General features: G+C 37.0%; 1 protein-coding gene across 7 annotated transcripts in view; it reads right to left on the reverse strand.

Moving 5' to 3' along the window:
* Nucleotides 1-13,034, reverse strand: part of NLGN1 (neuroligin 1) — an 827,564-nt gene that overhangs the window by 645,304 nt on the left and 169,226 nt on the right. For 5 of the 7 annotated variants that reach the window (XM_078069095.1, XM_078069076.1, XM_078069084.1 and 2 more), the window contains exons 2-3: nt 2,251-3,069; nt 1,748-1,807 (exon numbers count right to left, since the gene is read on the reverse strand). In XM_078069095.1, coding sequence (XP_077925221.1) covers nt 1,748-1,807; nt 2,251-2,743 — 553 coding nt within the window. In that variant the 5' untranslated portion in view covers nt 2,744-3,069. The remainder of the gene's footprint in view (nt 1-1,747; nt 1,808-2,250; nt 3,070-13,034) is intronic. The other 2 variants (XM_078069116.1, XM_078069104.1) reach the window with 1 other exon arrangement.

The following is a 13,034-nucleotide window of genomic DNA, read 5'->3' on the forward strand; positions in this document are numbered from 1 at the left end:
ATAAGCCACACAGACTGAAGTAAGTAACTACAGATTTTATCCTCAGGCTAATGAGAAATTAGTTCAAAGTTTGCCAAAGTAAATTGCTTACACACACCTTTGCCTTAACACAGCCTTACACACCTCTTTGCCAACTCTCTCATACAGCCGATGGAACCAATAATCCAAAGAACAAAAAAAATAATTTTCTAATGAATCTATTCCCCCCTGAAGTTGTGTGAGAAGAAAGGTCACTTTCTCACTTACTAGCTTACCTTTTCGGTATCCTTATCATTTTCTTGATTGTACATATTTTCATGTATTATGCTCTATTTATACATTCTTCAATAGCATCTTTATTTATGACTTTGTGAATCAACATCTTTGTGATAGGAGGTGAAAGTCACTTAGCTAATTACACATGCTTGATAAGCTGCATAATAATAACCACTGCAGTATTGTACATTAGTTGAAGGCATGTAAATTACTGCAGTTATTCTCATTTGGGGAAAAACAAGAGACTTTGTTTTAGTTGTTTAAAACACTTTGTGCTCTCTATATCCACCTTCTCAAGTATACTGTGCTTTTAACCCAAATCGTGGCATCAATAATACAATAAAGGTCAAATCCCATTCTACTAGTATGACCAAAGAAATAAAAACAAAAACAAAACAAAACAAAACTCAATTTAATGCAAATACTCTGATCGGCAGTTGAGAATTTTATTATATGAAGCTCTTCCATATAATGCAATCCTTGTAAAACAGAACAGTTTAGACACTCCCTGCCCCACAGGATGTTGTAATGAAATCGGACTTGGTCCAGCCAGCATAGAAGTGCACAGAGAGATAGAATGTATAGCACTAGAATATTAACATGACTTCTGTATGAAGATTGGAAATTCTACAAAGTTATGAATAAGGTCAAAATAACAGTTAGATGATTTACTGCCCTAGAAAATCATACACTCCTATGAGTGATTTACTGGATGTTATATAAAAATGGAGTGTGGACGAGCTACATTCAGATGCAAGCTCGCAGCTGTCAGTGTCTACATTTACTCAATCTGGCTAGAGGATGATTTGAAGGTTGATTTAATTGTAGCTTCTGAATCATGTTTTTCCCTATGTTTTAAATTGTTTAACATAAATACAAAAATGTTAAAGTAATTTTAAGACTGTAAATATTTAGTATAAAAATCTGCAAAATCTCATTCTTTTCTGGAAGAGTAACGGAAAATATAGACTATCTGGGGAAAAAAATACCATTACTTAATAATGATAATTGCCCAACAGTTATGGCAATTTTACCCTGATAGGAGAAAGTTCATGGGCATTCAGAAGTAGCTAAGAATAAACAAGCAAAAAACTAGGTTTGTGACTGAACTGATCAGTTTTAAGAACAGAAATCTGTATCTGGAGGACAGGGTTCAGAGAAAAAGTCAACCAGTTGGCAAGGCAGCATCGTTTGGGTTCCTTGCAGGCAATGTCATAGCCTAAGTATCTTTTCCTCTAAACACAAACTCAGAGCAGAGATTCAATCCCTATCGATGCTACCAGAACCAGAACACAAGGCACCACCAATGAGCTTTGTCAATATTATCTACTCAGCTCTCCTTGATCATCTTTCTATTCCTTGACACGCTTCATTAAATTCCAGATATCACCTAACCATTTACTTCCCAGCACCAACAAATCGTCCTTAGGGAGAATATCTTCTTCCTCTGCAAGCTTTTTCCCCCATTTTTTATTTCCACTTTTATACATACCTCCTTTTCTACATATTTTCTTGCCGGGTTTTCTGGCACATTCCTTGGATATTCTTTTTACTGAAAAATGAATAAAAGACTAGAAAATAACATGGCGCTCCATCACAGACCGCCGGAACATGCAACACCACTATCTAACTTAATATGCTCCTGCATTTACTGAGTGCGAAAGATCCCCAATTCGTTGAGCCTGCACATGCAATGGAGACATGTTGATGCATCTTCTCAGAAGTCATTCTGTAGGAAATGGAAATTAGGAACCCATTTCTACCTAAATATACGTGCTGTGGAGGAAAGAAAATAAGTAGGCACAGGAAAAAAATAAGAACAGATACACTAACACACATAAACAAAAAGAGCGGCATGCAAGCATGTAAAATATGTCTACATGCCAACAGGAAAAGCCATGCATGCTACCAGTACACATGAATTAATATTGTTAGAACTTAGAATAGAAAAGAAAATATAAATTTATCTCCCTGCTTTTCCTGCAGTAAACTCACCATCCTCAGTTGGAACGTATATGTTTAAATATAGGCAATCTTCGCTCTGGTCTTGTACATATGATGAAACCACATCCAAGTTATTAGTAAACCACACAGGAAGCATGACTTCTGGCAATCTGCCATCAATGATATTCTGGGGACACACGGGAGCAAACTGAGTCGCGTTCCTGATATCTGACCAGGGAGATGGTGGTTCTGGAGGCTGAAAACGATGTTCCCCTGTGGGTGGGGCTGCATATGGAACTCCAAGAAATTGAATAACAGGCCCCAAAATTTCATTATTGAGTTCTTTCTTAATCCCCCTTATCTTGCCGAAGTTGGTAGTCACCAGTGGGTCTGCATCATCCAATTTTTGTGAAAGCACGTGGGCAGCCTGAAGTAAACATCCCAACACGCAGAGAGTCAATGAGGCACCCAATCCCCTGTGTACCAAGCATGCCATTACTGCTCTCCAAACATAATTTGGCCACGTGCATCTGGGCAGTGCCATGGTCCCACATTAGTTGTGTAGTTGTCTGGTTACAGTGAGGCAAAGGTATTTGTATCCGCTTGAGAAAGACCGTATAATGATAGAATACACCTCCACCTCCAACTTCTTCAAGGCGAGCTTGTCAGGAAAAGCTCAGAAAGCTCTTTATGCAGCCAGTATCTCCCATTGATTTCACATGGATTGAAGTAGCATCTTCAATCATCACTATTTATCAAACCATATCCTATCGACCATTCTGTTTTCCACAGTAGCAACATGACAAGAGTGGCCATTGACTGTAGATTTCTCTCTTATAAATCAAATCCAGTTAGCGGCAGGTCTGCATCCTAAAGAAAATGAAAATAAATCATTAGAACGAACAAGCTAAAATAGACAGAGCGATAACTAGATGTTTTACAAGCTGCAGAAATACATAAACAGTGGCTAGAGTCAGGTAAGTTAAATACTACCATAGGAAAATTATGGCTTGATGTGAGATGACAGGTGAAATAACTGATTGTTAGATTATTGAGAAACTTGCCTGCTGACTTTATACATGTTTAAGTGGAAGCAGGCCTTGTCAAAATACACGGTTTCAGGAGCATTTCACAGTATACCATTTTTTAAAATACTGAAGGTTATTTATATGTGAAATTGCCCCTTTATTGATAGTCTTCAATCACGTCAAGGAACCACAGAATTAATCAGCATACATAATAAAAATTAGAATTACATAGCAGAAAACCTTTTGAAAATCATTGGTAGGGAATTAGTGGAATGTAAACAAACAGTAAGAGTGGAAATATATATATATGTATATATACATATATATATATTTATATTTTTAAAAAACAGGCCAACAAAAAGGTAGTCCCCAATCCTATGCTATATAGAAGAAAAAAAGCTAATGGTAGAACAAGAAAACTAATCCTTATTCAACTGTGATCATTTAAGTACAACTGCCTTATATAAGTTCAAACTTCCTGCTGTTTCTCAAAAGTTTGTATCAAGTCATCGGGTATAGGTCCCTCACCTTCAATTAAGATTCAAGACTTTAAAATATAAAATGGCTTTAGACAAAATTTGAAAAAGAAACAGAAAGTGGCATCATTTTTTGCAGACTAAAGGTTTTTTTTTTCACCATCCAGCTATAACATTTTAGAAATCAGTAAATTTGCAACATGAAAATTAATTTCTGCATCAAAGACAACATATTTTAAGTTACAAATTTCATTTTCACTACCTGCTAGAGATCAAAGGAACAATAAAAAGTAAAGTGCAGTAGTTTTACAAAATAATCATACCTAATCACAGCATCTTGCATATTAACACTTCTAGAATATCTAACACTGTTTACCCAGTTCAACTTAAAACGCATCAGGATAAAATGTAACACTCAGTGCAATGCAATTCACGGTGTAATCTTACTTGAACTCCAAGATAGCGTACAACCCAGCAAATTCATCTTTTCTTGTTCAAGCAACCTTTTAAAGTGCTTACTTTGAAAATAATAGTGTTGATTTGTATTACAGACGGTCCTATCCTGTCATAGTAGGAGAAGATTCCTGAAGAAGTACTGGTCTGGTAGTGGGACTGCCCTGGCTTTGTGTTATTGAAAAGGAGATTGTATAAACTATATAGGGCAGCTGGAGATTTGGTTCAGGCCTGGTGTTCCCTTAGCTATGAACAATCCATCACAGGAGGCAATAAGGAGATAAATGTCTTTCTTCAAGAATACTTCCCTCTCGGTTAATTCATAAACCTTTGTTGTGAAAGCTCATTAACATACAAAAGACAGGCTTAGACCCATCCCATTCCTGTCCTGGAACTCCACCAAGTATTGAATATTTAGCTACACAAACCCATTTCTGTTAAGAGTAGACTGCTTATTCTTGGGCAGAATCACGGTTGGCCACAGCATGACTGAGTCTTTCCCAGTCGCGTATTGGAGTTAAAAAGCACCATGTTGACACCTCAAATAGAGAACCTGTGGTGGCACTTTAAAAGTCTGCATCACCATTTTTCATTCAACCCAATTTCCACATACAGTGATTTCAAAAGTTTCCCTCTTTATACACTTGGTATCTTATTAATAATAAAAAATACTTGTTTCATTATTAACAAAATAATGCTCATTTTTGTACTCACAAATCCTTAACCATGTTAAAAGAAAGGGGCTCCTGTTTCCCACCGATGTGATACTTTGAAACAAGTTGTGAAGGATTAGAATTCTGCATGCCAGGGTGAATTTTCAAATTCTAATAACGTTTCACTTCTGAGTTTACAAAAACATCCCGCTTTACATGGGCTTATCTGTACGGAGAATTACAGTATTGACCTCAAAGATTTCTCAGAAGTTTTTGTTATAAAAATAACAATTGTCCAAGTCTAATGTAAAAATATGGCTTGCTTAAATTAATGAAATTTTAAATATATATGTAAATAAGTCTTCATATATATATATATATATATATATAAAAGCCTATATATAAGTCTTCATATATATATATATATATATATATGTCTAAATATAAAGTCTCTCAAATTTGTTGGCAGGCTTTTTTTTCCTATTTATTGGTGCTTTCTTACTGTATGCCAACCCTTAGCTTTTATGCATTTACATCTCATTTACAATAACCCTATAACTGGGTTCAACAGTTATCCCCTTTTTTATTCAGAGGAACTGAGACTTAAAGAGGTTAAACACCCTGCCCAAGGTCTCTCAGCCAATCAATAGCAGATCCAGGAGCCCATTGGCATCTGATTTAAAAGCTGTCCTCTTGATCACTGCACCTGATAACAGTCTCTCACTTCACAATTAACACTTTTTAAAAAATTGAACCTAGTGCACTTAAAATTGAACTGTAAAAGTGTTTTATGTTTCTTCAGAAGAATAGGTCTAAGTAAATACTCTGACAATTTCATAGAAACAGAAATTTAAATGGATTACCCTGTTCTTACTGGAAGTTTAGATTTTATTTTGTTACTTTTTTTATTTTACATTTTGACCTTTTTATTTTACATCAAATACAGTGATTGGTTGTTCATATGTGTTTACACAAGATTATACTAAAATAATAATGGGTAACAAAAAATTCCAACTTCATAATAGCCTAAATGTCCATTAATAGATATTGATAAATGAATTATGATATATTCACAAATTAGAATTCTATACATCAGTGGAAATAAAGGACCCAGACCTAAATATGTCAACTTCGATAAATCTCAAAAGTTTTCAACAAAGCAAGTTGCAGATCAGAGACAGTAAGATGTTATTTAGATAAAGCATAAAATATGCAAAATGAAGCTATATATTATTCACAGATCTCATAAATATGTAGTAACAGAATATTTGTCATCCCTGGGTAAGGAGGACAGTGTATGAAATTACTCTAACAGTTAATTAGTTAATGTTATTAATTAATTAATTGGTAGTTAATTGGCACTAAGATTGATAACCTGTGGTGAGGCCTTAAAAGACCACAATTAATTAACTACAGCAAGTTTTATAAATCTAAGATTTGACAGTGGTTTTTTTTTTTTTTTTTTAGATTTTATTTATTTGAGAGAGAAAGACAGAGATAGTGAGAGAGAGAGCACAAGTGAGGAGGAGAGGGAGAAGCAGGCTCCCCACTGAGCAGGGAGCCTGATGTGGGGCTCGATTCCAGGACCCTGGGATCATGACCTGAGCCGAAGGCAGACGCTTAACCGACTGAGCCACCCAGGCACCCTAAGATTTGACAGTGTTAGGTGACACACACACACACACACACCCCTACACCTTTGTTATGCAATTCTCTGTATTTTTCCATGTGTTTGAGATATTTTATAATAAATACATTAAAATAACACGATCAGAAAGCCTTATTCAGCAGGCCAAACAAGTAGATGAGCCTATCAAATCATACAGACTAGCTCCATCACACATTGCAGTTAGTACAGATGCTAGTTCAAAAAATTTCTCCCTTTGGGTTGAAGCATGTGTGGTCCCACCGAGAAAAATAAAATACAAAATAAATAATATTTTAAAAGGCATATAGATAGTAGTATATTATTTCACTTGCATTAATTCATCATAATAGCTGGAACTAGTTTGTTCCTGAGTAACCCAGATCAAAGAGATGATGCTGGAGAGAGTAGAGAGAACTTTCTAGAACATTAGATAATCATAGTAGGTGGCACATTCATCCAATCTTCTAGTCACTCAACAAACATTTATTGGGTATCTACAATATATAAGCTATTGTGCTAAATATTATGAGAGTACAATTGAGAGTTTTTGCTCCTGAGTAGTTACGATATTTTAAAGGAGTAAGTCACATTAAGAAAAAAATGTCTCTAATGCAGGTTGGAATGTGATATGTGTTCAACAAATACATGATGGATGGGGAGGTGGGAACCAACAAAAAGTTTCTGACTTATAACTTTACATAGTCAATTCATGTCTTTTTAAAAAATATTACCTATTTATTTTCTACCTTGCTTTGTTTTTGTTTTTGTTTTATTGTTGAACCCAGCTCTCTCCCACCCACCCCCAGCTACTGAATTTCTTATTCAAGGGCAAGGATTTTGTGTGTTTTTTTTTAAATGATACTTCATACCCATCATAAAATCTATTTGACAATCCTTATATAGTGCAGGCAAACCTCAGCTGATACGGGCTTATCACTAGCCCCATGTGGAGCTTGCCCAGTGCTATACAATTCATTGTTGTTATTTACCGTAGTTACGTTCTATAAAGTCACTGCAAACACCAGATTAAGGAACATGGATCCATTGCTCCTAGAGAAATAGCTATAAATTATTCACACAGTTATAAATTATAATCTCAATTACAAATTAGTTATAAATTATTCACATAGTTGTAAATTATAATCTTAAACCCTAAAAACAATTCATCCTAGTGGACTCTATTTTCTTTATTTTACAAAAGAGAAAACAAGGTTCAAAAGTATTAAGTGACTTGTCTGAGGCCACCCCCCTAACAGATGCCAGAGTAGGGATTCAAAGCCCCTCCAACTGGTCCAGCGCTGGAGCTTCTTGCACCACACAGCACTCCCTCTACCATTTCTGTCCTCTGTTCATCTCTACATGAGAGCCGAAACAAGGAGGTGGAATATCTCCCTGTATGGCCTCAGCAGGAAACATGCTCGTAGGGCATCCCAAAGTTTTCACCGTTCTGCCCATATCTGTGAATGACTGCAAAAGCACTATGAGTACTGACTTCAGGGTTACAAACAAATTTTAGTGAATCGACAAATTTGAAAATACAGATCTAGGAATGATGAAGATTGGTGGTATTAACTAACAGTAAATAATATTTTATACCTATGGATCTATGAGTCATTTTGAGGTCACAATATATCAGCCTGCCACCAGCATTTAGTAATAATCATTGGTTTTAAGAACTGGATTTGCTAATAATAATTTAATAATTATAGCATTTAATAATAACTGGTTTCAGTGGAGTGCAGTCTTCTCAATGGCCAAGGCCACCCATATAACTGGAATGTGCTTATGTGACCAGCTCACTGTAAGAGAATCTGACCACCAGCAGATTTTGGGATTCCTATACCAAGATGTTTCACATGCATACTGGAGGTGGTTCAAGACTTGGAGACAAGGAGTATCCTGTGTGACAACAAAGAAGCCTGAGTCTGAGATGTCCAGACCCCATTCGATGCATATCCTTCTCCTGTTGTTGCTCTCTTGTACTATTTGCCTGTAATGAAGCTGTCCAAGGAGTATAAACTATTTGAGTCCCATGAGTCCTTTTAGTAACTGACACTTAAGGTAACTAATGTGTAATTAATTCACATAGTAAGTACTTAAAAATAGAATGAATAAACAAATGAATGCAATCGCACAAATTATTATTACACATTAAACAGGTCTACCTCTAGTTAGTAAATGAGGAAAGAGATTTGAACAAACATTGATAGTCATGGAAGAGATCCCAGGCAGAGGGCACATTCCAGAAACATGGAAAGAATATGTAGTGGATATTGTAGTGCTCAATCTCCATGAGAATGGCTCACATTCCCATGACTGTTCCACACCAGTGTACGGCCTGGACTTCTTGCCTCAGTGCAGACCAACTCCGAGGGGCCACCTTGGCCCTGAATCCCTAGGGAAAGGGGCAGAGGGAGGAGCTGACTGATTTCTCACTCCCTCCCAGGTGTTTTTCCCAGTGACATGCCTCAAGAAACTTCCTGCAGGGAAAGCTCCATCTCAGAGTCTTTTTGTTTTTGTTTTTGTTTTCTTCCCCCCTGTGAAACCTGACTTACCACAGCAAGGAAAAAAGCAGCAATGTTTGAGGAGGGCATGGTTTAGTTTGGCCAGAACACAGAGTAAATGAGGTTCAGCACTGAATGAGACTGGAAAAGCAGGTTACAGCCAAATCAAGCAAGCCCTTTACTAAAAGGCTAAAGAGTTCGGATTTTATTCACAGGATGATAAAATGCCATTAAATATTCCTAGCAGGGGAAGAATATTATCAAATTTATTCACAAGAAAGTTAATCTGGCAGTGCTGTGGAGCAGGGATCTCCAAAGCACTGAGCTCATACCCTAGCACAAGATGACCAGATGAGAGCAAAGTAAACCATAGAACTATGTATCATAATTTTTTACATAAAGCTTAAAGAGAAAGAAATGAAGCTATGTTAATATGAATATATGGTTTAAATACCGGTGTCTCTGCACAGTTGTGTGATGCATATAGCCCTTGAGATGTTCTTGGGAAAGTCTACAGCCTATAACATGGTGGGTTTGCTAGGAGAGACGATTTTGTTGTTATTGTTTCTTTCCAACATATAGTAATACATTAGAGTTAACTTCACCACTAATATCACTGGATAAGTAGATTCACACATTTTTCGTCATGCTGTAATTAAAGTAACCTTCACAAAAAGGACTACTGAATTAAATTTTTCTCACAAGATAAATAGATGTTAAAGGAAATACTAGTAATACAATCATAAGAACAAGAAACAAGCAGATATGAAACTTCTCCCACTTCTAATACAAGCTCTCCAGCTACATTGCAAGACTCAAAACCATGGCTATCTAATCATATACAATAACAACAAAAATTTTCAAAACATCAAGGAACTATCTTGAAATACAGAGTTATATCCATTTCATTAGCTGTGAACTGTGCTCTTAGAATCTCTACATCTTGGGATATTAATGAATGATGGAATGAAGGCATCAAGATTTAAAAGATACTAAAAATACTGATTTTATCTTTTTCATCTTTTAATGTCTATTTTTGTGTGTGGTTTGCAACCCGATGATAAGAGATATTTATGTAGGAGCTGTATGTATATATTTTATACTTTTTTGGTTTGGTTATCGTAAACATAGGATGGTATAATCACAAACATGTGGGGACCACTACCTTAGTGAATTAAATGGTGAAAAAGAAACCAGAAACAATTTTGTTTTCATGTTCAGTTTGAAATATAGGTGAATACACCTATATTTGTGAAAATGACAGCAAATTGATTGACATTATAATCACCAATTACTTGCTCAGCTCTGTCCAAACCACATGACATGTCTCATGTTATTTAGTCCTCACCACCAATTTATAAGCTATGTACTGTTATTTGAGGTGAGGAAAATGAGGACTTAGGTGGTTAGATAATTTTCTTAAGGCCAATAAGATAGGAAAAGGGAGACCCAAGAAATAAGCCTAGGACTGCCTAACTCCAAAGAACATGCCCTGAACTTTTATGATACATGACATTTTGATACATGACATTTTGCTCCCCGATGAGACCAACTCAATTAAGTCATATGTTCAGTTTGAGCATTTGAGGAAAGCGAAACACACAGGACATTAATAGGAGGAAAATAAAAAGGCTGTTGATTAGCTTGCTGGGGTTAAATAATAAGCACAATTTAGAGCATCTCCAAGCACTGTGGTATTGAGTCTTCTTCCAGCAACATTCCATAATATAGGCCAGAGAGTAAATGAAAAAAGTTAGGACTAGGGATAAGCAATTCAAGAATGTTAGAATTTCAAGGAGTAAAGGTTATGAGAAATGGTCATTCCAGTGTTGAATAGATAAACTGTATCAAGGTAGAAAGGTAAGCAGTACCAGAAGGGTACAAGGAGGAAAAGTAAGAAATAGTTAGAACCAAGGATTATGAAAGGTCTACTCTGAGATACGAGTATCAAAGTTCAAGACTTTGATCATGTAGAGGTTCAAGGGATACCATGGCCCATGTTATGGCCATACCACCAAGTAGCTATTGAGAACTAATGTAATGACAAGTATATTCTGCCATGACCACCATTAATTAATAACTTGATTAATGGCTAGTTCCAATTGAGCATAGACTGAGGCCAGTGAGCTAACTGCATCATCTCATTTTTTTTTTAATATTTTATTTATTTATTTGACAGAGAGAGACACGGCGAGAGAGGGAACACAAGCAGGGGGAGTGGGAGAGGGAGAAGCAGGCTTCCCGCGGAGCAGGGAGCCCGATGCGGGGCTCGATCCCAGGACCCTGGGATCATGACCTGAGCCAAAGGCAGACGCTTAACGACTGAGCCACCCAGGTGCCCACTGCATCATCTCATTTAATTGTCTCTAAACACCATGAGGTAGAGATCTTTACTATCTCCTTGTAACAGATAATTAAATGGAAGATCAGAAACACAAAGCCACTGAAACATTTTTCAATAAAACAAGATCACAGTTTTATGAATGTAGTGAGTTCTCACAAATAGAAGGAGATAAGGCTGAAGAATTAATAGACTCTAGAGATAAACCCTGCTCCCTTCTCAATTTTTTTCCATAGCCTCCTTTTCAGAGAAAGGGTAGGTAGGCTTCAAAAGCTTCCCAGAGTTACATCCCAATCTCCCCTTCTCTGAAGAAAATGTAAGCAGTTCTATTTGTTTTTTCTCCTTAAGCTACTTCCACTTTAAATGAACCTCTCCAATGATGTAAGAAAATGACAGCCTAGACTGTTAAGGGGAAAAGGCAAACTAAAATTTGACAGTAATAGAAGAAAAAATTTTACCAACAAAATATTTTAAAGATCAGCAAGGGAAAAAAACATGAGTATGTTGCCAAGGTTACACCCAGTAGCAGACTGTCTCGGTGAAAAAACAAGACTACTGGAAGGCAGCACACAGTGCTGGGAGCAATAGTCAATGAATTGAGCCCAACTTATTCACCAAGATCTTCCTCCCTAGGAAGTGCTCACATGGGCAGTGTTTGCCTGGAGGAACCCTAGCTAGCATCCCCCCAAAGCCTGGCTTAAATATCAGTACTTCCTTCCCAGATCCTTCGAGCCACAAAAATACTCCTTTCCCTCAAAAAATGCTCCTTTCCCTCAACTCTCAAAGCACCTGTTACCTTTCTTGTAACTGAATCTGTAGTACTTTCTATCACAGTAATCTACAAACATAGCCTCCTTCTTCACTCTCTTACATTGTTTAGTGGCAGCCATTGGCGAGGCCCACATAAACAAAATAGGCATAGTGCTGATTCTCATGGAGACTAAATTTCAATGGGGAAGACACAATTTATGTACATCAGTCATACAGATAACTATTTAGTCATAAATGCTTTGCCAAGAAGGACAACGCAGGGTGCTCTGAGGGAAGATTTTTTTAAAGATTTATTCATTTATTTGGGAGAAAGAGAGAGAGTGTGTGGAGGAAGGGCAGAGGGAGAGGGAAAGGAAGAGAAACCCAAGTGGACTCCCTGCTGAGCATAGAGCCAGACACAGGGCTCGATCCCATGACCCTGAGATCGTGACCCAGGCCAAAACCAAGAGTCAAACGCTTAACTGACTGAACCACCCAGGCACCCCTCTTGAGGGGAGATTTAATGAGTCTGGACTAGGGTGGATGAACTTCCTGAAAAAGAGATCTGTAAACTGGGTTCTGAAGGATGAGTAGGAGTTAGCAGGTGAAGACCAGGGGACAGACAGAGAGGCAAGAGAAAGCCCAAATGCTGTGAAGCCTGGGGCTTTTCAAGAACAAAGAGGTAAGAATAATTTGAGAGCAAGGTAGAGCATCAGGCTGGAGAGGGGCTGGAAGTTCAAGAATTTCTAGGCCATTTTAGAATGTAAGATCTTATCCCAAGTATGATGAGAAGAATTATAATCACAATAATGACATAATTAGGTTGGCCTTAGTCTTCGAGAATAACCCTTTCATTTATTATATTATTTTTCATCAATTAACCCTACCCTCAGATTTTATCCATCTGTGATGTCTGATCCCTGTGAAGGTATTACCTTAATTAGAGTTACAGCAAGAGAGGGTAAGACAGAGAAGAGGTAGG

The sequence above is a fragment of the Halichoerus grypus genome, chromosome 1 (assembly GCF_964656455.1).
Source record: "Halichoerus grypus chromosome 1, mHalGry1.hap1.1, whole genome shotgun sequence".
Taxonomy (NCBI): domain Eukaryota; kingdom Metazoa; phylum Chordata; class Mammalia; order Carnivora; family Phocidae; genus Halichoerus; species Halichoerus grypus.